Source organism: Dipodomys merriami, unplaced genomic scaffold (genome assembly GCF_024711535.1).
Source record: "Dipodomys merriami isolate MVZ:Mamm:240054 unplaced genomic scaffold, mDipMer1.0.p SCAF_69, whole genome shotgun sequence".
Taxonomy (NCBI): domain Eukaryota; kingdom Metazoa; phylum Chordata; class Mammalia; order Rodentia; family Heteromyidae; genus Dipodomys; species Dipodomys merriami.
Window position 1 is genome coordinate 6,117,740 of NW_027206279.1, and position 26,495 is coordinate 6,144,234.

General features: G+C 39.6%; 1 protein-coding gene and 1 non-coding gene across 2 annotated transcripts in view; both read right to left on the minus strand.

Annotated features, from left to right (window-relative positions):
* The window catches only part of Ubr1 (ubiquitin protein ligase E3 component n-recognin 1), a 97,514-nt gene that overhangs the window by 26,206 nt on the left and 44,813 nt on the right, over positions 1 to 26,495 (minus strand). Inside the window, exons 21-33 of the mRNA XM_070005914.1 lie at positions 24,647 to 24,771; positions 23,075 to 23,127; positions 21,568 to 21,670; positions 19,543 to 19,591; positions 19,061 to 19,215; positions 17,675 to 17,774; positions 14,702 to 14,811; positions 11,508 to 11,594; positions 10,554 to 10,735; positions 6,554 to 6,759; positions 4,565 to 4,658; positions 3,941 to 4,090; positions 539 to 636 (exon numbers count right to left, since the gene is read on the minus strand). Of these exons, the coding sequence (XP_069862015.1) occupies positions 539 to 636; positions 3,941 to 4,090; positions 4,565 to 4,658; positions 6,554 to 6,759; positions 10,554 to 10,735; positions 11,508 to 11,594; positions 14,702 to 14,811; positions 17,675 to 17,774; positions 19,061 to 19,215; positions 19,543 to 19,591; positions 21,568 to 21,670; positions 23,075 to 23,127; positions 24,647 to 24,771 (1,512 nt within the window). The remainder of the gene's footprint in view (positions 1 to 538; positions 637 to 3,940; positions 4,091 to 4,564; positions 4,659 to 6,553; positions 6,760 to 10,553; positions 10,736 to 11,507; positions 11,595 to 14,701; positions 14,812 to 17,674; positions 17,775 to 19,060; positions 19,216 to 19,542; positions 19,592 to 21,567; positions 21,671 to 23,074; positions 23,128 to 24,646; positions 24,772 to 26,495) is intronic.
* Positions 9,022 to 9,154, minus strand: LOC138816309 (U8 small nucleolar RNA). Its single transcript, XR_011368611.1, has one exon. It is a non-coding gene; the product is annotated as a U8 small nucleolar RNA (small nucleolar RNA).

The following is a 26,495-nucleotide window of genomic DNA, read 5'->3' on the forward strand; positions in this document are numbered from 1 at the left end:
TACAGGCACACACATTACTCCAGACAAGGTAATAGTTTTAAAATGTTTCTGTTATTAGTGTTAATGGTAACATACCAATAATATCAGTATTAGTAATGGCTAACACATATAGCTCTAGGAGCCAGGCACTATTCTACTCTATACGTAATAATCCAATTCTTCAAGCAATGAAAAAGGTACTGACATTACTATTGCCTAATTGTAGATATGACAGTTGAGGTAGCAATGAGCTTAAGTAACTGACCCAAGATCACAGACCCAGTAGTGATCCTTACTGAGTGAGATGGATTTTTGGATCTAAGATTCAAAGTCAGGCAGAATGACTCCAGAATAATTGCCTACCTCTTCTGCCTCTCAGTAAGAAAAATGACTAAACAGAGGACACTGATATAAATCAACCTTTGTCTTGACTTCAGAAACTTCCTTTTCCTGATATCTAACAAGTCTGTGCTTCTTTTAGCATAATTGCCTTTTCTTAAAAAATTAAAGATTCAGACATAATTTGCACACAACTAATACAAAATAAATTCAAGCAAACCTTTAGTGTGTTTCACATTATAACCTGATATTCTGGCGAGAACAGTCTGTATCCACTGTGCCAAGGTCAAAAGTTGAGCCAGAGCTTCTGCATTTTCACTGGAAAAAAACAAAACACATAATTTAGAAATTATTAATATCATCAGAACAAAGTTGATTTGAAAAGCTGAACACCTAAGTCTTTCCTTGAGGAAGTGGCTACATAAAAATACCAAATTCTGGAAGTGGCGCTGTAGCTCAAGTGGTAGAGCACTGGCCTTGAGCTGAAGAGCTGAGGGACAGCGCCCAGGCCCAGAGTTCAAGCCTCACGACCGACCAAAAAAAAAAAAAATTTAAAAAAGGGGCTGGGAAGGTGGCTCAGTGGTAGAGCGCTTGCCTTGCATGCATGAGGCCCTGGGTTCGATTCCTCAGCACCACATAAGCAAAAAGAAAAAAGCCGGAAGTGGCGCTGTGGCTCAAGTGGTAGAGCGCTAGCCTTGAGCTGAAGAGCTGAGGGACAGCGCCCAGGCCCAGAGTTCAGGCCCCACGACCGGAAATAAAAATAAAAAAAAAAACAACCAAATTCTGCTAGGTGCTGGTGGCTTATGCCTATAATCCTAGCTACTTAGGAGGTTGAGATCTGGGGATTATGGTTTGAAGCCAGCCTAGGTAGGAAAGTCCATGAGACTCTCTTCTCCAATTAACCACCAGAAAACTGGAAGTGGTGCTGTGGTAGAGGGCTAGCCTGAAGTGCGAAAACTCAGGGACAGTGCCTGGGCCTTGAGTTCAAGCTCTATGACCACCACCACCACCATGACCAAAATCAAATTCCTCCAGATTAATTATCAAAGTCAAAGAAACATGTGCCTAAAGGTGAAGTTATTTGGGAAGAAAGAGGATTTTACAAGTATAAGGAGGGCTTAGTGGTAGAGTGCTTGCCTAACAAGCATGAAGCTCTGTTTGATTCCTCACTACCCACATAAACAGAAAGGGCAGAAGTGGTGCAGTGGCTAGTCTTGAGCAAAAGAAGGTCAGGGGTGACCAGGCTCATAGTTCAAGCCCCATGACCAAAAAAACAAAAAAAAGGTATAAGGAATAAGACACTCCCCACACATCTATTGCCCAGAATACTAAGTACTAGTAAACATAAATAACATTCTAGTTGTTTAAAGCAGGAATAGGCATTGTCACTGAGTTCTTGATTCTCTCACACTATTATCTCTTAGCTGCTTTTACAGGTTTTACCTTATGAATATATTCTAAATCAATTCCTTATAATGTACCCTAAATTAACTATTACGCTAATCCCTGAACGGAATTATTTACTACTCTTTCTGCTTCGATTCCTGTATTTTATTATTAAGTGCAAATTTAACACACCTCAATCAAAGGGAGCTTCTAAAACTATAGGTCAAATATTCTCTTGTTGGAATATTGCAGTGGTTTCCCATCACATGCTTCTCAATTTAGCTCATGAGTCCCTTCCTAATCTGGCTATCTGCTTGCAAGCACGCAGCCTCCCTGCTGTGACTGGAACATGCCTAGGTTTCTAACTTGGTGCCTTTGCTCTTGACATTGCCTGTGCAGTATCGTCTTCCAGGGATACTGTCACTCATTTTATTGGCGTCTTCACTCAAACATTACCATCCTAGAGAGGAGCTTCCTCACAATTCTGTCCACACATAGTGTCGTGAGCTAGTTGATAGGTAGCTACCTGGCTGCTTTTTTGTTTCCCCACAGTGTTTCTCACTATGAGGAGGAGGGGCTGGCAATGAACATTACAGAAAGACAGGGGCTTGACCCAAACAGCTCTTGAGGACCAAAGGACCAGCCAGTGCTATTTAAAAGGCTAACTGATTCTGTTTTATTGAAAAGAAAAACCTTCCCATAAAAGCAAATTAAAGATGCACAATAAATCTGTATCTATGGGCACAAATCTGACCTAAGAAATTGTTTTGGTTCTCAAAAGTGAGAATTATAACTAGCTATGACTTAAAAATATTAGCATACTGGTTTTGAAATTTTTTCTAGCAAATTTTTAAGTTTGATCACTTTGATAAGGAGTCTGTCTCTGCTTTTTATAGTATGAAGGATTGAACTCAGAACCTGTACATGTTAAGTGCTCTTACCACTGAGCTACATCACCAGTCAAATACATTTTCATCAAATCAGCAAAACCATTTCCTTTATCAGAACTTAGGTTTATTGATACAAGTTCACCATGTTTTTTTGTTTTGTTTTGTTTTGTTTTGCTGGTTGTGGGGTCTCTGGGCATGGGTGCTGTCCCTCAGCTCTTCAGCTCAAGGCTATCACTCTACCACATGAGCCACAGAGCCACTTCTGGGTTTTTCTGCTTATGTGGTGCTGAGGAATTGAACCCAGGGCCTCATGCATGCAGGGCAAACACTCTACTACTGAGCCACCTTCCTAGTCCACAAGTTCACCATGTTTTAAAGAAACTGAAGATCAATTTTAAATAGCACTATTATCATCACATACTAGAAGAAAAATACAGAAAATAAATAATTAAAAAGTTTTAGTTGTCATCTAAAACAAATACAAAAAACACTGAGCCCAGCATCAGTGGTTCTTACCTGTAAAAGCCTACTCAAGAGGCTGATATTTGAGAATCACAGTTCAAAGCTAGCCCAGGCAGGAAAGTTTGTGGGACTCTAATCTCCAATTATCTACCAAAAAGCCAAAAATGGCACTGTGGCTCAAAGTGGTAGAGCACTAGCCTTGAGCACAGAAGCTCAGAGATAGCACTTAATCTGAGTTCAAGCACCAGGATCAGTAAGTACACACACATGCACATGCACACACACACCCCAAATTTGTTGTTATATTCTATTTATAGGTAATCAGAATGAAATTTTTTAAAGCACTAGACAGGCGCAGGTGTCTTATATACAAAATCTTAGCCACTCAGGAGGCTGAGATCCGAGGCTCATTGTTCAGTGCCAGTCTATGCAAACAAATCTTATCTCTCATTACCTAGAAAAAGCCAGAAGTAGAGGTGTAGCTCAGGTAGCATAGCACCAGCCTTGAGCAAAAGAAGTCAAGCAAGAGTTCAAGGTCTTGAGTTCAAATCCTAGTATTCACATGCATACACACAAAGTAAAGCTCTAAATGTTCACACATTACCAAAGGTGGTATGAGAGTGGTTTTATTTTTTTTTAAATTTTCATACAGGTCTCAAAACAAATGACATAGCACTTGGACCCTCAGTGTTCTACTGTTTTAATTGTGTATGAAAGATCTAGGCATGGCAAAGTGACTTGTGTGACCACCTTAGTTTTCTTAAGGACCAAATGTTATGCTTTCAATCTAATTTTAAAAGTTATGAAATGAAAAAGTACACTAGTTCCTCTAAAGGTTAACGATGGGCATTTAAACACTGACTTATGCATAAGCTAAAACATACCTGTTTATCTTCTGAGGTTGCAAGGGAATAAGAGGGATCACAGTATTGCACAGAGACTTGCAAAGAGGGCAAAGATATTCTCCACTCTCCAAGTCGAAAAGATCAACATGAATGCGCTGCTGAGAGCTCAGCTGCACAGCTTCAAAATACCTGCAAAATCCCAAAGACACAGGTCCGCTCAGAACCACATGGTGGCTTTTTTCCAAGTGCAAAGATTTGGAGTTTTAGAACTCAAGTGCAAAATTATTCATGTTAAAATTATGGAAAACAGTTTATGTCATGGCAGATACAGTTTAAAGTGAAGTTTACTGAACTGTAACTATGGAGACATAAAAGAAGAGATCATTTCCTTAGTTTCCAGTGCAGAGATAAGGGTTATCTTACTATCAGTAGTAAGGCTACCAAGTTCTGGAGTTATCAGTATCTCGAATTAATTTTATGCATAAATTTCTAAGACTTGTAATAATTAGTATCAAAGGCACAGAATTAAGTCATTAAAACTGTTTCAAATATTCTATTAAGAGAACAAAGGAAAGAAGACATGAGAAAACATGCCTTTTTGTGGCCTGTGGTAACTTCAAAGTTCCTACTGTCTTTCAAGAACATGTCAGTGGAACAACTTACTTCTGCCAGCACACGGCATGCATGACATGCCCACAGCTTCCTGTGTAAGTTCCATAGGCCAAGTCTGGATCCATGAAAAGTGGGTCCATGGTTTCTGGTTCAGAAAGAAGAAACAAACAAACAAAATGAACAGAGGTATATATTCATCTCTTCCAAAGTTAAAAGGTAGACATGGAGACAGGTAAAAAATTGTAATCACAAAATTTCATTTCCTAGAAATGTCCAAGTATCACAATATCATGTCAGAACAGTTGTGGAAGTATAGTTAATAAAATGTTATTCTTAAATATTTTAGATGATATTAAGTTCCTTAACTATGATAATCATATGACCAATATAAAAGATTGGCCCTAGTTTTAGAAAATGAATGCAGTAATATTTAGCGTTTTTTATACAATATTACAATATTTCCAACTTACTATTTTTTTTGTCAGTTGTGGGGCTTGAAGTTGGGGCTTGGGCACTATTGCTGAGCAATTTGTGCTGAAGGCTAGAGCTCTACCACTTTGAACCATAGTGCCATTTCCAGTTTTCTGGTGGTTAACTGGAGATAAGAGTCTCACAGACTTTCCTGCCCAGGCTGGCTTTGAACCACGATCCTGAGATCTTAACCTTCCGAGTAGCTAGGATTATAGGCATGAGCCATCAGCACCCAGCAGCCCACTCTTTTTTATCAGTCGTGGCCTCTTTTGCTCAAAGTTAGTACGCTATCACTTTAAGCCCCATCTCTACTATCAGTTGAGTGGTTAAATGAAGATAAAAGTCCCATGGGGATTTTTCTGCCTGGGCTGGCTTTGAATTGTGATCCTTAGATCTCAGCCTCCTGAGTAGTTAGGAATATAGGCATAAGCTACCAATGCCCAGCCCAATTTACTTTCAAATGATAAAGTAAAATGAACAAAATATAAGAGAAAATAAAAATAAAGCCGGGCGCTGGTGGCTCACGCCTGTAATCCTAGCTACTCAGGAGGCTGAGATCTGAGGATCGCGGTTCAAAGCCAGCCCGGGCAGGAGAGACCGTGAGACTCCTATCTCCAATAAACGACCAGAAAACCAGAAGTGGCGCTGTAGCTCAAGTGGTAGAGTGCTCGCCTTGAGCTGAAGAGCTGAGGGACAGTGCCCAGGCCCAGAGTTCAAGCCCCACGACCGACAAAAAAAAAAAAAGGGAGAAAATGAAAATAAAGTAAGCTTGGCACTGGTGGCCCATTCCTGCAATCCCAAATATTCAGAAGAATGAGATCTGAGGATCATGGTTTGAAGCCAGCTGGGGCAGGAAAGTGCATGAGATTCTTATCTCCAATTAACCACTACAAAACCTGAAGTGGTATTGTGAGTCAAAGGGTAGAGTGCTAGCCTTGAGTGAAAAAGCTCAAGCATAGCACTGAGGCCAAGTTCAAGCCCCACAACTGACAAAAATGAATGAATGAATGAATAAACAATAAAGCCTGGTGCTGGTGGCTTATACTTCAAATCTTAGATACTCAGAAGATTGAGACCCAAGGATTGAGGTTTGAAGTTGGCCCAGGCAGACAAATCTGTGAGACTCTTATCTCCAAATAACAGGCAAAAGGCCAGAAGTGCAGCTGTGGTTCAAGTGGTAGAATGCCACACATGACTGAAAAAGCTAGGTGAGAACAAGAGGACCTGAGTTCAGGCCACAGTATAAATAAACAGACAAATAAGAGATGGAGAGGAGGAGGAAGGAAAAGGGGAGAGGGGAGAGTACAGGAGGAGGGATGGGGAAGGGAGATGGGGGAGAGAAGGGAGGGAAGAAGCAATGTGGTCAAATGCTAAGAAAAAATAAAACTGAATAAAGGAGCCAACCTGACATGTAAAACCCAAAGTCTATTTTACATGTGGGTATGGGATCTGCCAATAGGACTAAATGGATCCTCACTCCCAAATTTCTTTCAAAAGGAGTATTTTTTTCTTCACTTATATTGGAAGAAAAAGAAATGGCCAAAAAGATGTGTGTGAAAGAATACATACCTACTGAGAGGTCTAGGGGTTTTCCCCTGCGCTGGGTCAAGGCAGTGGATTTCTGGACACAGGCTGATAATACCATAGCATTATTTTCTATTTTCACCTCTTGTTCTTCCTGGCAGAGGATGCATGTCAGCACCTCCTTTTCAGTAACAGTTGGCCCCCGTTTAGGACCCAAAGAAATTCTAGAGTAGTCGCTGACTGCTGGGATGCTGACAAAAGAAACCAATTGTATTTATAAAATTTATCATTACATGTTCATGATAATTATATAATTACCATTATATTAAGTGAAGTAAGCCAGATCCAGAGAAACAAAGGTTGCACAGTCTCCTTCATTTGTGGTAGATAGAATATAGCCATAAATCTGTAAGTAAGCATGTTGGGCAGTACACAAGAGGTTACAAACTAACTAACTGAAGTATAATAGGCTCTATGGAGAATTCAAAAAGTAATTTTTTGGAAAGAACAAAATCAACACCAGAAAACCTTGCAAGAGGCAGGGATGGACCACAGGGAGAGGAGAAGAAAAACGTATGAAGTGGGGAAGAGGGGGAGAACGCAGTTAAGAATTCACTATATACCATAAAACTAAAAAAAGGGAGAGAATGTTGAAGGGATAACACTGATCAAGCTGCATTATAGTCTAAAATGCTTTGTTAAATGGCATCTTCTTTGTAAAGCTACTAAAGATAAGAACAGTTGTTTGTTTTTAAAAAGGAATAAGTACATTTTGGCCACTTGACTTTGTATCTTTGTAGATTTTTATATAAACAAAAATAACAAAAATTAAAACAATAAGTAATATTATTACCATAAAAGTATTTCCCTTGAACTTTCTAGCTTTAATCAATTTTCTCACTAGAAAATTGTTTGTGCTGCAAAAAAAAAAAAAAAAAAAAAAAAGAAGAAGAAGAAATCACATTTGGAAGGTAGAGAGGTTCAAAGCCAGCTGGGGCCTAAGATTCCATCTTGACTAATAGCTGAGCACACACCTGTCATCCACAAACTAAGTGGGAGCATAAGAACTGGGAGCAGTGGTGTGCACCTGTCATGCCCAAATGCCAGTACTGACAAACACCGAACTCGCTTATTATTGAAGAACACAGATTTCCCAAGATGACTTAGAATGGGAAGTTGCAAGATAGTATGTACATCATACCATTTGTGCAAATAAGGCAAAAGCTGGAAAATATTATATGCGCATATTTGTATGTGATACCACAGTAAAAATTCCAACAAGTATTTATAAAACTTGTAACCAGAGGAGCTTTGAGGGGAAAAAAAAAGTAAAAAAAGGATACAAAATTTGGATCCCTGCACCAAGTTTAACTTTATCTCTAATATTTACGATAGCCTATAAAATTAAAATTGTGACTTTGGGATAGGAAAGGCCTAAACAAGACACACACACACACAACATTAACAGCCTTCAATATTAAAAACTATTGCTAAACCTCATCATTATGAGATCACAGGAAAAGATGCTCATACTTATATTAACTAGCAAAACAAGTTACATTAGAACTTTTACTGTAGGGCTGGGAAGGTGGCTCAGTGGTAGAGTGCTTGCTTTGCATGCCTGAGGCCCTGGGTTCGATTCCTCAGCACCACCTAAGCAAAAAGAAAAAAGCCGGAAGTGGCGCTGTGGCTCAAATGGTAGAAGTGCTAGCCTTGAGCTGAAGAGCTGAGGGACAGCACCCAGGCCCAGAGTTCAGGCCCCACGACCGGACCCAAAAAAAAAAAAAAAAAAAGAACTTTTATTTTATCTTTCTATTCGTGATGCTGAGGAGTGAGTGTGCACTGTAAGCAAATGGGCTACTGCTAAGCTATATTTCAATTTTAGCATCAAGTATTATCAAGTACAAACAATTAAGTACTGGTATGAATGACGTAGATAGGTAAGCTCAAACACTGTTGGCAGCAGCAACTGGTAAAGCTATTCTGAAGGACAATGTAGCCATATTTATTAATATTTTTGACTCACACCTTTCACATGTTGTGTTCTACTTGGGAAACTGCTTTCACAACTAGGTGAGTCACATACAAAAGTGCTCCAACAAACTAATAAGGGAAAATAAGAAATAACCTAAGTGTCCTGAATATGATAAAAAAAAAAAAAACAACATACTGGTAAAGTAAGCTGTAGACCAAAATGTACAATAAAATAAAAACCAGCCACTAATAAATAAAAGAAACCTCATTTTTTGGGTCTAATCCGCTCCCTCCTTTTCTTTTCTTTTTTTTTTTTTTTTTTTTTGGCCAGTCATGTAGCTTAAACTCAGTGCTTGGGCACTGTCCCAGAGCTTCTTTTGGCTCAAGACTAGCAAGCATTCTATCACTTGAGCCACAGAGCCACTTCCAACTTTTTCTGTTTATGTGGTACTGAGATATTGAACCCAGGGCTTCATACATACTAGGCAAGCACTCTACCTCTAAACCACATTCCCAGCCCTCTTTTTTCCCCTTTTAAAGGCAGAACAGAAGTAGTTAAAGTATTGCTAAGTTCTGCTTACGCAGAGATGTCAATCACCTGTCATGTAAGTTCAAGCCATGTTCTAATCTGTCCTCCAGAAGGAGAAATCAGAGGATTATGCTATCAGAGTATCTATTTTATTTATGCACACATATCTATAAATGCATGGAGAAAGGTCTACAACAATGGCCATTTATAAGCAAGGCTGTCTATATATAAGCATCAGGAATGGTACAAGACTGTCAAAGGGAACTTACTGCATTATTTCTATTGTTTGGAGGAGACACATTAGTACAGGACACATTCAGCAATTAATTAATTTGCTAGTTACATTTGCCTTGAACATGGCAGACAAGCACTTCTACTGAACAGCATCCGCATACTTCTTTTATTTATCTTAATTGTTTTCTTTTTACATAATAGGATCTTGCTAAAGCACAGGCTGGCTTCCTGCCTTATCTTCTCACCTATAAACCTGGGATTATAGGTGTTCACTACTATGTTTGGCTCTTTTGATTTTTAATTTTAAAATAGTCTTCATTATGGTTCATGCTAGCACACTCAATTTCAGGAATACAGATATATGACATGGAATACAATGTAAAAAGACAATGTCTGAAATTATTGTCTCTTTTGTTTTTTTGGACAGAAAGCATCACTATGTATCCCACAATGGTCTTGAATTTGCAATCTTCTTGCCTCTGATCCAGGGTTGGGATTATAAGCATTCATTGCCTCACACAGCTTCATAATTCTGGCTTAAATAACAGTAGTTTGTTTTTTTGGTCATGGAGCTTGAACTCTGGGCCTGGGTGCTGTCCCTCAGCTTTTCAGTTCAAGGCTAGCCGCTCTACCACTAGAGCCACAGCACCACTTCTGGTAAAAGTCTCACGAACTTTCCTGCCCAAGAGGGCTTTGAACCATGATCCTCAGATCTCAGCCTCCTGAGTAGCTAGGATTGCAAGCATGAGCCACCAGTGCCTGGCAGAAGTTTGGTTTTTTAAATGAGAATAAGGGAATATTTTCAGTATTTTAAACTTCTTGGGATTTATCTCCAAGTACTGCTCTTTTTCTTCTTCCCTTGGCTCCCTGCACTTATATAATGGTTCACAGAGCATGGCTTACAAGGTTCACCAACTTCCCTATAAGCACACTATACTGAGGTGCAAAAAAACAAATTTAGCATTTTCCCCTTTTGACGCACCATTCACGACCATACTCATAAACACTGACTTCTCTTTAACAAAGAAAAACTAGCATAAACCATATTCCTCAGGGGATGAATTGGTTATCATTTCGCAACAATTATAGTCATTTTTGTCAAAAATCATAAACCTGATGGGGAATTTGTGAACTGCGTAAATAGGTGTCTAAAATGCACATGCATTTAAAATGACATAAATTGATTTCCATTTTTGCTGCTCCCACCTTCATGTCCATTAGTATAAAATGCATTTTGGAAAAGCCTGATTCAAGGTGAATAATCTTCCCTCCAAAAGTCAAGCTGTTTTTTGTTTTGTTTTGTTTTACCTTTCTTCTTCCATAATGGAGTCCTCCTTCCCAGGTATTTCTGATGTATTGTCATACATTAGTTTGTGAGTTTCGATAAAGTTTTTCTGTAAGGCAGACATCTGAGCCATGATCTTCTGGCGGTGTAGCCTAGCAGCTTCAGCTTTTCTTTTTCGTTCTGCTTTTTCTTTATCCTGAGTAATCTGAACATTAAGAAACCACTGTTAAACCATATATAAGCCGGGTGCCAGTGGCTCATGCCTGTAATCCTAGCTACTCAGGAGGCTGAGATCTGAGGATCGTGGTTCAAATCCAGCTGGGGCAAGAAACTTATCTCCAATAAACCACTCAGAAAACCGGAAGTGGTGCTATGGCTCAAATGGTAGAGCTCTTGCCTTGAGCTGAAGAGCTGAAGGACAGCGCCCAGACCCAGAGTTCAAGTCCCATGACCAACAATAAATAACTAAATTAAATAAATAAATGAACAATATATAAGCCAAGTATTCCTTATCTAACATGGTCAGGAATAGAAATCTCTGAGATTTCTTGGACTTGAGAATATATGCACAGACTTTACCAGTAATTTCTTTTTTTTTGGGTCCAGTCGTGGGGCCTGAACTCAGGGCCTGGGTGCTGTCCCTCAGCTCTTCAGCTCAAGGCTAGCACTCTACCACTTGAGCCACAGTGCCACTTCCGGCTTTTCTTTTTCTGCTTATGTGGTGCTGAGGAATCGAACCCAGGGTCTTAAGCATACAAGGCGAGCGCTCTACCACTGAGCCACCTTCCCAGCACCTTTACCAGTAATTTTAAGCTAAAACTCTAAAATTCAAAAGGCTCCAAAATTTTTGGTTTTGGACTGTTGGATTCGTATTTCTCAACCTATTCCCTATTCAGTTGCTAACGTTCCTTCCAGTAAGATTCTGAAAGGTTTGCCAAAGACAGAGATGAATGTAAACAGCGCCATAGTGTTATTACCTCGTCATTCTTACTGGAGTCAAATCCTGAAGTAGTTGCTACCATTAAACAAGATTTTTCTCTCAGTCGCTTCACTGTGTCAAACATCTGTGGGAAAAAAAATCATAGAAATAGTTAAAGATCTGGTTGGTATCAGTGGCAAGTGGTAGAATGCTAGCCTTGAGCTGAAGAGCTCAGGGATAGCGCCCAGGCCCAGAGTTCAAGCCCCAACAGACCAAAAAAAAAAAAAAAAAAAAGATGTGGTTGGTGTAAGCAGGAAGACAAAGACTCACTAATCTGATTTAATCACTGTGTCTCAAAATGCCATTTCCTAGATGACTTCAATATATTGGGGGAAAATCAGACTGCAACCAACAACTCTCTTGGTTCTGACCAACAATCAGCTAGCAAGAGGCTAGCAAAAGCGCTGAGTAGTCTGTTACTATGGTTAGCCTTCCCTCAGATGGCCACAGGGGAATGGGTGGGGAGGGAAACTTTTTTTTTTTTTTTTTTGGTCGTGGGGCTTAAATTCTGGTCCTGGGGGCTGACCCTCAGTTCTTCAGCTCAAGGCTAGCGCTCAACTTGAGCCACCGCACCACTTCCAGCTTTTTCTGTTTATGTGGTACTGAGGAATAGAACCCTGGGCCTCATGCATACAAGGCAAAACTACCACTAAGCCACCTTCCCAGCCCAGGAAACCTCTTTAACATAGTTCCTGCTGAGGTCTCCATATCCTGAACTCAAGTGATCCTTCACTTCAGCCTTCTGAATTGGGATTACAGGTGTATATCATGTTCCATTTCAAATGTTTTCAGCGCAAAAATGTATAAGGCACAAACCAAAACTGGAAAGTAAAACATCCTTTCTCGGTTGAGGTCTTTGTCCCCAAAAGCAATGACTAAACCACCAGTTATCAATATTTCTTTTCTTTCTTGGTTGCCCTTCCAGACTAACTTCTGAGCTTTCTCTCCTGTTCATACTGGCCACCTTCTTTTTTTTTTTTTTTTTTTTTGGGGTCCAGTTGTGGGGCCTGAACTCTGAGCCTGGGCGCTGTCCATCAGCTCTTCAGCTCAAGGCTAATGCTCTACCACTTGAGCCACAGCGCCACTTCCGGCTTTTTGCTTATGTGGTGCTGAGGAATCGAACCCAGGGCCTCAGGCATGCAAGGCAAGTGCTCTACCACTGAGCCACCTGCCCAGCCCCTACACTGGCCACCTTCTTAAAAGGCCCCTTTAGGTTTTCACTGCTGGTCCTACTTCCTGGAGCACCTTGCAGATTCCAACAATACTGACTCCACACTATTCAGGTCTCACCTTGAACATCACCCTCTGAGTAAGGCCTCTGCTGGCCACCCAAAGTAACCCTTTATTGTTCTACTGTATTATGTTGATATTTTTCCTATTTGCATTTTTCACTGTCTATACCTCAGCTATAGTGTATGTCCCATGTCAGCAAATACTTTGCCTGTCTGGTTTAGTGTCCACAATTAAACATGGCAAATGGAAGGAATACAGTACACGTTGACTAAATATTAAAAAAAATTAATAAATCTTCCATTATTCAATAAATTCTACTAAGACAAATAAAGCTACTGACATGAAACAAACATGCGCAATCATAATAAAGACAGTTAAATAATATAGTGGTTGAATTTTAGAGCTTAATAGAGGATTCTTACAGTCACTTTCAGAATAGTGACATTTCAACCATGGGGAACATATATGATAGTGGTCTCATTAAACTATTATGAGGGGTGCGTTGGTGGCTCACACTTATAAGCTCAGCTACTCAGGAGGCAGAAATGACTTGAAACAAGACCAAGTGAAAAGGTGGAGATGCCCACCCCCATCTCAACACATAGCTGGACATGGAGATGAACATACTGGCCATAGATAGGAGGACTGAAGTCTGAGGTCAGCCTGGGCCAATAAAACATCTTATCTGAAAAACAACTCAGCAAATCAGGCTAGGTGTGAGGCTCAAGTGGTAGAACAATTGCCCAGCAAACAAGAGTCTGAGAACAAATCTCAGTACCATCAAAAATTTTTAAAAAAATTATAATGAGGCTGAAAACTCCTAGTGATATTATGTAAAAATTATAGCATGCTCATTGGACAAACAAGGGGGGCAAATGAGGATGAATAGATTTGGATTCCTTTATTTGCACAGATGAAAAGAGAACAATGAAACCTGTTGAAACTGTATTAAGAAGGGAGGAGGGAAGGGCATTATAAGACAGAGAGCAAGGATGATTGGGATTCATTGTGCACTTGTATGGAAATGCCACAATGAAACCTTTATTGTGAACAATGCACACCAATATGCACTAATTAATAATATAGCACTTATAAAATACTTAATAATGACTGTGACTTCTTTATGCGCTTACTACATTATACTTCTTCATTTTTTGGTCAGTCATGGGGGCTGAACTCAGGGCCTGGGCACTGTCCCTCAGCTCTTCAGCTCAAGGCTAGCTCTCTACCACTTGAGCCACAGCGCCACTTCCAGCTTTTTTCTGCTTATGTGGTGCTGAGGAATCAAACCCAGGGCCTCATGCATGTGAGGCAAGCACTCTACCACTGAGCCAACTTCCCAGCCATACATTATACTTTTTTTTTGTCGGTCGTGGGGCTTAAACTCTGGGCCTGAGCACTGTCCCTTAGCTCTGTGCTCTACCACTTGAGCCACAATGCCACTTCCGGTTTTCTGGTGGTTTTTATTGGAGATAAGAGTTTCACAGACTTTTCTGCCCGGGCTGGCTTTAAACTGCAATCCTCAGATCTCAGCCTCCTGAGTGGCTAGGATGACAGGTGTGAACCACCAGCATCCAGCACATTATACTTGTTAAAAGCAAATTTATTTGTGGTACTAGGGACTGAACCCCAGGGCCTCATAAACGCTAATCTATACCCTCAGTTCCTTTACTATACTTTTTGACACTGAGAGTATACATACTCTTCCTACTTACTATAAAAGGAAGTTCACTGTGTAACAACACTCTTCAGTATACCAGTGTCAGTCTCTTAAATATCATGCTTACTGAATCTGACTTTACTAAGTGTCCATACTGACAAGCTATCTAAGCTGTGTAAGTACACTCTGTGGTACTCACATAGACATATCACTTAACATACCTTTATCAGAATTAACCATCTTAGGGGGCACTTGACTATATTTAAACCAAGATTTGGTATTTTACTGCTCTCATTTACCTGGAGTATCCATGTTATCATGTCCTTCTGACCTTCCAGCTGGGGTATTCCTTTGAGCTTTTCCAAAAGCATTTGTACATTCTGAGCATTCAAGGCTGAACTTCCCAATCCTTTTATAATACACAAAATTACATATAAGAAATCAGCATCCTCATAATTATGTGCAAATTATTATTGCTGATTAATGTTGTTCACTCTGATAGAGGTTTGTTCATAATTCCCTTAGCCATCTTCTTTTTTTTTTTCTTTTTGTCAGTTGTGGGGCTTGAATTCTGGGCCTGGGTGCTGCTCAGTTCTTCAGCTCAAGGCTAGCGCTCTACCACTTGAGCCACAGCGCTACTTCTGGTTTTCTGGTGGTTTATTGGAGATAAGAGTCTCACGGACTTTCTTGCCCAAGCTGGCTTTGACCACGATCCTCAGATCTCAGCCTCCTGAGTAGCTAGGATTACAGGCGTGAACCACCGGCACCCAGCCACCTTCATTTCTCAATGAGACAATCGGCAATTACCTCAAGTACTGAGTTACAGTATATAAGGTACTAAATACAAAACTAAAAACAAAAACAAAAACAAAAACATACTAAATGAATCGGGCGCCAGTTGTTCACACCTATAATTCTAGCTACTCAGGAGGATGAGAGCTGAGGATCACAGTTTGAAACCAGCATGGGCAGAAAAAGTCTATGAGACTCTTATTGCCAATTGACCACAAAAAGCCAGAAGTGACACTGTGGCTCCACTGGTAGAGTGCTTGCCTTGAGCACAAAAGCTCAGGGACAGCGCCCAAGCCCACAGTTCAAGCCCTAGGACTGGCACAAAAAAAAAAAAAAAAAAAAAAAAAAAAACTACTTAAATGAGAAAAGCTTGAATTATTTTAAGCATCTTCCTACATCATGCATTGGCACTCTAACAAAAGTAATACCCTAAATAATAAAAATATAGCCTCTCATCTTTCCTCTATCTGACTCACTGTCAAAACAAAGTATTTACTAAGAAAAACTACAGGGTTGGGAAGGTGGCTCAGTGGTAAGCGCTTGCCTTGCATGCATGAGGCCCTGGGTTTCATTCCTCAGCACCACATAAGCAGGAAAAAAAAAAAAAGCTGAAGTGGTGCTGTGGCTCAAGTGGTAGAGCACTAGCCTTGAGGTAAAGAACTGAGGGACAGCGCCCAGGCCCAGAGTTCAGACCCACCACTGGACAAAAAAAAAGAAAAACTATAAAATTATTCAAGAGGGAAAGTTATATTCATAAACTAAGTAGGTTTATGATGTCTTCAAAGATCTAAACAATAAAATATAAAGTATTTTTGGTAACTGTTGGTTTTACAACCAATGTCTTCTGGAATGTGTTTCAAACCAACTGTCTGAAACATAGAATTTAATAGAAATCAAATCTAAATTACCTTCATTTTCCAAATAGAAACAGTACAAAATGAAATAACACTCAAATAGACTTTTCCCTCATTCCCCTACACAAAGAAATAGCAAGGAGGGAGGTCATGCAGTAAAAATTTCACAATAGGAACTTAAAAAATGTTTTATTATCCTTGAAAATACTGGTGAAAAACTTAACATCATGGTTCATGTATGTAATTACAGCTACCTAGGAGGCAGAAAGAGGGAAGAATACAGTTTAAGACTAGGCTGGGGTGCTGGCGCATGTAGTTTGCCACTATAATCCTAGCTACTGAGGAGGCTGAGATCTGAAGATTGGGGTTCAAAGCCACCCCAGGCAAAAAGTTCATGAGGTTCTTTTTTTTTTTTTTTGTCGGTCATGGGGCTTGAACTCTGGGCTTGGGTGCTGTCCCTGAGCTCTTCAGCTCAAGGTGAGCACTCTACCACTTGAGCTACAGTGCCACTTCAGGTTTTCTAGTGGTTTATTGGAGATAAGAGTCTCACGGACTTTTCATGCCTGGGCTGGCTTTGAACCAAGATCCTCAGATCTCAGCCTCCTGAGTAGCTAGGCATGAGCCACCGGCACCTGGCTCCATGAGATTCTTCTTTTTGCTTATGTGGTGCTGAGGAATTGAACCCAGGGCCTCATGCATGCAAGGCAAGTGCTCTATCACTGAGCCACCTTCCCGAGATTCTTATCTCCAATAAACCACTCATAAAACCAAAAGTGACACTGTGGCTCAAGTAGTAGAGCGCTAGGCTTGAGCTGAAGAGCTGAGGGACAGCGCTCAGGCCCAGAATTCAAGCCCAACAACAGACAAAAAAAAACTAGGCTAGGTGAAGGTTGGGAGGGAGAAGAAAGGTGGGAGAAAAATGAAGGAGGGTAACAAGTTCAACAAGAAATGTACTTATGCATATCACCTTGACAATAAAATTTAAATTAAAAAAAAAAGGACTAGAATAAGCAAAGAGCTATCTAAACCACATTTCAACCAATAGCATGGCACCTGACATCTCAGATATATGGGTCCAGATTGGCAATGGCAAAAATCTACAAAATAATTAAAGCAAAAAATCTCTGGGGAAATGGTTTAAGTCCTAGAATACTTGCCTAGCAAGCATGAGAGCCCTGAGTACTACCAAAATAGTAATAAGTGAAACATACATACAAAATAATCCCTGGAGAGCTGGGAATGTGGCTTAGTGGTAGAGTGATTGCCTAGCATGCATGAAGCCCTGGGTCCAATTCCTCAGTACCACATAAACAGAAAAAGCCAGAAGTGGCACTGTGGCTCAAGTGGTAGAGTGCTACCCTTGAGCAAAAGAAGCTCAGCCACAGTGCCCATGCCCTGAATTCAAGCCCCAGGACTGGGGAAAAAAAAAAGGCCCATGGACTTTCCTGCCTTGGCTGGGTTTGAACTACAGTCCTCAGATCTCAGCCTCCTGAGTAGCTAGGATTACAGGCATCAGCCACCAGCTCCTGGACAATTTCACAGTTTTCTAAGTTTCAACTAATATCTTAAAACTGTTTAAGACCTAAACTTTCTATTACATTGTTGATAAATGATATTCAAACCTACTTGAAGCTTTATGATAAAAGTCAAATGTCACTTCTTCTTCAGGAGCTTTTTGAAGCTGCTGCTGCTCTTCTAGTAAGCCTAATGCCAGAATATGGAATGCCTAGAAGAAAAGAAAAGATCTTTAAACTTATATATATCTTTTTTTTTTTTTTTGGGGGGGGGTCTGGTTGTGGGGCCTGAACTCTGGGCCTGAGCATTGTCCATCAGCTCTTCAGCTCAAGGCTAGCACTCTACCACTTGAGCCACAGCACCACTTCCGGCTTTTTTTTTTCTGCTTATGTGGTGCTGAGGAATCAAACCCAGGGCCTCATGCATGCAAGGCAAGCACTCTACCACTGAGCCACCTTCCCAGCCCCTAAAGTTATATTTATTCAAACATGAATATTTTAAATTTGGAGGTACTAAAAATAAGCAACCTGATATGAAGAATCCAAACCAACAAAGAAACAAAATATACACACAGAAAAAAAAAAATCATAAGGTGTAGTGTTGCATCCTGTAATCTCCCAACAGTTAGGAGACTGAGACAGAAGGATCCAGAGCCCAAGGCCAGCCTATGCTACATATCAAGATTGTGTCCCCAGCAGAGTGCTGATGGCTCACACATGTAATCCTAGCTACTCAGGAGGCTGAGATCAAAGCCAGCCCGGGCAGGAAACTCTGTGAGACTCTTATATCTGATATACCACTAGAAAACCAGAAGTGGTGCTGTGGCTCAAGTGGTAGAGCACTAGCCTTGAGCTGAAGAGCTGAGGGACAGCACCCAGGCCCAGAGTTCAAGCCCCATGACTGACCAAAAAAAAAAAGATTGTGTCCCCAAAAGAAAAACAGAAACAAAACAACAACATGCTAGGAAAATACTTTGTGTGTGTGTGTCTGTGTGTATGTGTGTCAGTCACGGGGCCTGAACTCTGGGTCTGAGTACTGTCCCTTAGCTCTATAGCTCAAGGCTAGCATTCTTCCAGCTTTTTCTGCTTATATGGTACGGTACTAAGGAATCAAACCCAGGGCCTCATGCATGCAAGGCAAGCACTCTACCACTGAGCCACTTTCCCATCCTGGAAAATACTTATACAATGACAGATGAAGACTTTTTTTAAATTGTCGGTTCTAGGGCTTAATCTTTGACCTGGGTGCTGTCCCTGGGCTCTTTTGCTCAACCACTTTGAGCCACAGCACCACTTCTGGGTTTTTTGGGTTTTTTTCTGATTAATTAGAGATTAAGAGTCTTACAAACTGGCTTTGAACAATGATCCTCACATCTAGCCACCTGGTAGCTAGGATTACAGGTGTGAGCAATGGCACCTGGCTTAAACCAGGGATCTTTTCCAGATTCCCTAAGAAATCTAGGACTTGACACAGAAAAAGTATTTCAGGTCAACATACCATTTGGAGCATCCCTTCTGTCCACAAGTTAGATTCTGTGTTGATTGCCCGCTCAAATATGGTTCTGAGTATGTACATCATAATATCACAGTTGAGAAGGTTGACGACTTTGCTGAAAGCAGGGCAGAACTCAGGAGGTGGTGGTGGTGGCAATGCTGTAGAGACAGGGATTAATGGGAAGAGGGACAGATTATGCTACAAATGAAAATAAGTATTTGTATGCAAAATAACATGTCTTTTCTACCTTCAGAACACTAAAATTTCAGTGTCAAGGGAGATGTAAGTGACAATGTCAGTCTCCAAAAAGAAGTTCCATTTGCTAACAATTTAAAATTCTATCATCATTCATGTTGGCCATATCTTAATATAAAACGAAATGTAAAAGGCTCTTTGTACTTCCTTTAGCTGCCCACTCCCCAAAAGAACAAAAACAATACCCACAAAAATGTCAAAATGAGTCAGTTCAGAATCTCATTTTTTACCTTCATCTTTATTTTCTTGTTTTCTCCTTTTCTTCTGCATGTGCTCGGCCTATTAACCAAATAAAAAACTATCATTAACTGCTTAGCTAATACAACACAAATGAATACTTTTTGAAATAAGATAGGAAAAACCCACCTACTTACTAAGATATTTTAAATAGTGATTTTTTTTTTCTCTGCCTTTTAAATGTACTCAAAATATGAATACATTTCTAGGGACATTTTTGTCCTGAAACCAAATGTCTATCTTCACAAAGGACACAAGCTTTACAGATGGGCAATGGTTTTCATCAAGAACTTAAGTCCCCATATTTTCATTTAAAAACATTTACTTAAGCTGGGTGCTGGTGACTCACTCCTGTAATCCTAGCTACTCAGGAGGCTGAGATCTGAGGACTGCAGTTCAAAGCCAGCCCAGGCAGAAAAGTCCATGAAACTCTTATCTCTAGTAAACTAAGAAATGGTGCTGTGGTTCAAGTGGTAGAGTGCTAGCCTTGAGTACAAAGACGCTCAAGGACAGAGCCCAGCCCTGAGAAAAAATAAATAAATGAATTAAAATTTAAAAATTCCCTATTTCCTCTTCTGAGCAAGGAAGTATGCAATGTTTTTTTGGTTTTTGGTTTTTTTTTTGGGTCCGGTCGTGGGGCCTGAACTCTGGGCCTGGGCGCTGTCCCTCAGCTCTTCAGCTCAAGGCTAGCACTCTACCATTTGAGCCACAGCGCCACTTCCCGCTTTTTTCTTTTTGCTTATGTAGTGCTGAGGAATCGAACCCAGGGCCTCAGGCATGCAAGGCAAGAGCTCTACCACTGAGCCACCTTCCCAGCTCCGTAAGTATGCAATGTTATACAAACTATAAAATACCTTTTCTTTTTAAGAAAAAAACACTTTTTTTAAGAATAGAAAAATCACAAATCTGGGGCTGGGAAGTTGGCTCAGTGGTAGAGCGCTTGCCTTGCATGCCTGAGGCCCTGGGTTCGATTCCTCAGCACCACATAAGCAAAAAGAAAAAAGCCGGAAGTGGCGCTGTGGCTCAAGTGGTAGAGCACTAGCCTTGAGCTGAAGAGCTGAGGGACAGTGCTCAGGCCCAGAGTTCAGGCCCCACAACCGGAAAAAAAAAAAAAGAAAAATCACAAATCTGCAAAATCATGCAAACAGTTCTGTGTCAGTCAAGACTTTTGGTTGATGTGAGTAAATGCCTGACAAACATCTGAGAGGGGATAATTATGTAATCATCTTAGCTCACAGTTTCAAAGGCTTCAGTCCATCATGTTTGGGGGAGGGGGACCAAAGTGAGGCAGAGCAGCTCACATCATGGCAGCCGGGAAGGAGAGAAAAAGAATGCCTTTCTTTCTTCTATTTGTAACTTATTCATAAAGACAAAATTAAATATCCCTTTAACTGATTAAACTCAGTATCACCCTTCATGAGGTCAAGAGAGAATGTGTGTATACTGATGTGATGTTATATATCGACTGTGCGTATTCTTTCCAGAAAATGTTTTGCAACTCTTGTTATAAGAATGCAACCAGTCTGAAGCAAGACAAAGGCTGTTTGAAAGGACAGTTAGCCTTTGTTCTGTAGAAGAGCCAATGTTATTAAAAAAAAATTAAAGAAGACTAAAGAAATATGATAATGAAATGAAACATGTGATCAAGAAACCTATCATACTTCATCTAATCCTCCTTTTGCCAGATAGCTATGAAGGTCATTTTTGTATAGTCAGGAAATTTTTAATTCAATTAATTTTAATTTTAACTTTTTAGGTATGCTAACACTCTCCATTAATGAGAACCATAAAAATCAGGGACCTTGACCCTGACCCTCACCCTAATACTAAACCACACCCTAAGCCTAACCCTAACACTCACCCTCACCCAAGCCCTCACCCTAACACTAATTCTAACCCTAACCCTCACCCTAACCCAAAATAAAAAATAAAGAAAAAAAAAAATCAGGGACCTTTCTATAGATATAGAAAATATAAAAGATTTTAGGCTTATTTACTGAAGAGGTACTTTTTCCTACCTTGCTATGTTGTGTTTTGGAGTAATGATAAAAGTACATGTTGAAGTCTTTCAATGATTCTTCTTTCAGTTCATAAACTCCATGGCCTGATACGCCTGGTTTTCTATAGTAGACGGAAAATACAGAGGTGAACTGCAGTGATCTTGTACAATAGGAAACAGACAAAATAAGAATCTAAAAATTAATCTAAAATTTAACAAGCTATTTAAGAAATCTCTCATTAGGCTTTTTAAAAACAGAAATGATAAAAACCTATATTGTGAATGCAAAGTCCTGACAACAGTAAGCTCTACACCAGGAAGCTTGTTTGGTATGATCTCAGGTCCTACTTAAATTCCATAGACTTTTTATATGGCCTCTGACACCTACAGGTGGTCTGTGACATTTAGCATTCTACATTGTTTAAGATCAATTCTAAAATGGTAAGAAGGCATCGTGTCATTATCAAGTTATAGATGGAAATATGGTATGAAATCCTCTGTATAGTGCTGTAAGAAAGAGTTCTAACAACAGTAGTACACTGTATCTGCCCTGAACATTAGACAGCCCTAGGTTTCTGTCCAATTATTAAGTCAAATATAAATAAAATATATCACTAAGTATTATTACAACATACAAAAAAAATCCACATCCGAAATACCTCATAAGCTAAAATTAAAGCTTCTTAAATTATCTAGGCTTTCTTGTAAAGGTTATAAAATATGTTGAACACAATTAGTAAAAACAGACCAAAAAAACAAAGACAAAAATCCCTGTATTGGTAATAATTTACTGAAATGAAACTGTATTTTTGGTCTTTCTTCCAAGAACTGAGATTTTTTTTTTCCATATGAGAGATAATAACAATATCTGTGTAATTTTGAATTGTATTAATGTACATCTTATTCTCTTTAAATTGCACCATTATTCTTAATTACTACTACTATGACAATACTTGATGGAAATTTTTAAATAAACACCTTTTTTTCGCTAAAAAATCCACATCCTAGTTTATAATTTATTTGAAGCCAGAAATTATCTATAAATACACAACTATAAGAGGTAGAAATACACTTATTGGTATCAGTTTTTAAATGCAAGTAATATTGTTTCTTAATTCATGTTTGGCAGTACGAGTATTTGAACTTAGAGCTTTGCACTGCCAAGCAGTCACTCCACCACTTTAGCCGTGTACCCAGTCCTCTTCTGCTTTAGTTCTTTCTCAGATAGGATTGCATATTTTTGCCCAGGGCAAGTCTCATACTGCAGTCCTCCGACCACTACCACCCAAGTAGTTGGGACTACAGGTGTTCAACACCTCATCTGGCTTACTTGTTGAGACTGGATCTTGCTTACATTTTGCTGGGGCCATCCTCAAACTGGGATTCTCTCAATCTCCACTTCCCAAGTAGGGAAGTGATGTACAGGCATATGTTACCATGTCCAAGGCAACTAATATCTTATTTACATTTTGTAAGAATAAAGACCAGTCTACTTCTTAGAATAAGAATAAACATTAAGCACTTACTTAAATATGGCCACTTTGTTTATCACATTCTCCAAGCCAGTTTCATTATTTTCCTGTTGAAACAAATTTTCATTATTTTACTTCATATGATGATTTTCAATTCTCTGTGAGTTGAAATACATTTTCAATTGTATCTTTCAACAACTTTGGAAACAACAAATTAAAAGGATCAATTTCCAGTATAAACAATTTATACTTAAAATCAATGTTACATTTTGAGAGACCAATTTCTCTCTCTCTCTCTCTCTCTCTCTCTCTCTCTCTCTTTTGTTGGTCATGGGACTTGAACTCTGGGCCCGGGCGCTGTCCCAGGTAGAGTGCAGGCACTCTACCACTTGAGCCCCAGTGCCACTTCCGGTTTTCTGAGTGGTTTATTAGAGATAAGAGTCTCACAGACTTTCCTACCTGGGCTGGCTTTGAACGGCGATCCTCAGATCTCAGCCTTGTGAGTAGCTAGGACTATAGGTGTGAGCCACTGGCACCTGGCTGAGACCAATTTCTTAAGATATATCTTACACAGAAACTGCATAAGTTTGCCTTCATATGAATGTGAGTGTGTCTGTGTGTGTATAAAACCATACATACCTGCAATGTTATTGTAAGAAGCCTGCCTGCCTCCCTTCCTTTTTTCCTTCCTAACTTTCATTCTTCCTTCATTCCTTGCTTTCATTTCTTTCATGCCAGTACAGGGACTTGAACTCAAGCCTGGACAACTGTCCCTTAGCTTTTTCACTTAATTCTGGAGCTCTACCACTTGAGCCACAGATCCACTTCAGGTTTTTTTGGTGGTTACATGAGTAAAAATGTAACAATGAAATCCAATCTGTATAACTAAAGCTTATCTTTAGCTATCTCTCTCTCTCTCTGTATGTGTGTGTGTGTGTGTGTGTGTGTATATATATATATATATATATATATATATATATATATACACACACACACACACATACATATATATTAAATTCAAGGAAGTTTTCTCAGAATTAAGAGTTTATAAGACTAAAGATTGAATAGTACTTGGTTTAAATCCGTAAGATAAAAATATAGGTCATTTTGCTGGGGGCTGGTGGCTCACACCTGTAATTCTAACTACTCAGGAGGCTGCTGAGATCTGAGGATCACAGTTCAAAGCCAATCCGGGCAGGAAAGTCTGTGAGACTCGTCTCTCCAATAAACCACTAGAAAACCGGAAGTGGCGCTGTGGCTCAAGTGGTAGAGCACTTGCCTTGAGATGAAGAGTGCAGGGACAGTGCCCAAGCCCAGAGTTCAAGCCCCGTGACCAACCTAAAAAAAAAAAAAAAAATATATATATATATATATATATATATATATATATATATGTCATTGGGCTAAAAAAATTTTCCTGCCATTCAAAGACACTTTCAATTAAAAGAAGAGAAAAACTATCTCAATCTTGACATAAAGAGAGAATTGAAGGGCTAGGAAGGTGGCTCAGTGGTAGAGCACTTGCCTTGCATGCATGAGGCCCTGGGTTCAATTCCTCAGCACCACATAAGCAAAAAAAGAAAAAAGAAAAAAAAAAAAAAAAGAGAGACTTGAAAAGAGACTTACATTCTCAGGTAAGTTCTTGGCAATAGCACTGTGTGGCATTGGTTCAATGCACAGCAAGTGAGTAATCTCCCTCATTGTGACCTCTTCTTTGGTTACATTTCCCACTCCAGGTACATAACGCTCTCCTGATAAATACAATGAAAAGAGAATAGAAGAATTAATTAGTTTCTATTTGAATCTCGACTAGGTCTACTTACACTCAGAACGTGACATTAATTATTATCATCTAATCTATTAGAAACAGGCCAAAAATTATTTTAGGTATTCCCCAAATCTGAGTTATAATCTACTTGTTGAAGTACAGAGGGAGAGAAATGAATGGTCAGTTTTAACTCACACATGAATACACATATGTAGAACTACACACTCTTCACATTATATACAAGGCCCTTCAGAGTAGCATGTGATTCCAATCCAGAAAATAAGATAGATGGCATGGGAATGAGCACTGGCTATCAATGAATAGCTTTGCTTTCAAAAATCTCCTTAATTGTCTGCCTGTCTTGTCTGTTTGTATGCCTGTGTCTCTCTCAACAGTACTAGAATTTGAAAACAAGAAAAAGGTAAAGGGATATTGATTCCATAAAGGTTAATAATAGTAATAATGCAAACATAATCAATGCCATTAATGAAGAGCTGTGATTCAAAATGAGCTATTACTTTTCACCTATAAGGTCAACAAGTGTCAAAGATACCAAGCCATTACTGATACACAAGCATTAAGAGATTTAAATACAAGTGACTTTTTTTTCCTCTCTTTTTTTCTTGAAGATACTGGAGTGTGATCTGAGGGCCTCAGGCTTGCTGGGCAGGTGTGCTAATACTTGAACTATGCCTCCAGCCCCTACAATTAATTTTTCTAAGGCCGATTTGTTAGTATATACTAAAAGTTATGGGATAGATGATGGGAATAGCTGGGGCAACTGGAAAAATTAACAGTCTATATATGTGTAAATACATACTCACTTGTGCAAGGAGTGCTTATATTAATTTCAGCTGAATAGAAAACATATATGTAAAGGCCAACACCCTAACAATTCAATAATCATTTCTGCCAGTGAACATTTCTTTTTCTCTTCCACAACTAACTTTAGTGAAGCTAATTTGCACATTAATTTGACAGAATAACAAAATGAAGATATATTTTTTTTATTTTTTATTTTATTTTTTTTTGGGTCCGATTGTGGGGCCTGAACTCTGGGCCTGGGCGCTGTCCCTCAGCTCTTCAGCTCAAGGCTAGCGCTCTACCACTTGAGCCACAGTGCCACTTCTGACTTTTTTTTTCTGCTTATGTGGTACTGAGGAATCAAACCTAGGGCCTCATGCATGCAAGGCAAGCACTCTACCACTGAGCCACCTTCCCAGCCCCATGAAGACATTTTTATGTATATCCATGCTATGTTTAAACTTCCTGTACATATGTAACTTTCAGAACTATTTAAATAAGGTTTTTTTAAAATTGACGTTTCTGGGCTGGGAAGGTGGCTCAGTGGTAGAGCGCTTGCCTTGCATGCATGAGGCCCTGGGTTCGATTCCTCAGCACCACATAAGCAAAAAGAAAAAAAGCCAGAAGTGGTGCTGTGGCTCAAATGGTAGAGTGCTAGCCTTGAGCTGAAGAGCTGAGGGACAGCGCCCAGGCCCAGAGTTCAGGCCCACGACTGGACCAAAAAAAAAAAGAGAGAGAGTTTAAAATTGACGTTTCTAACCATGATAATTATACCATACTTTGCTAAATTCCGAAGTTACAAACTAGATTAAAAAAAAATATATAGGGTTGGGAAGGTGGTTCAGTGGTAGAGTGCTTGCCTTGCATGCATGAGGCCCTGGGTTCGATTCCTCAGCACCACAT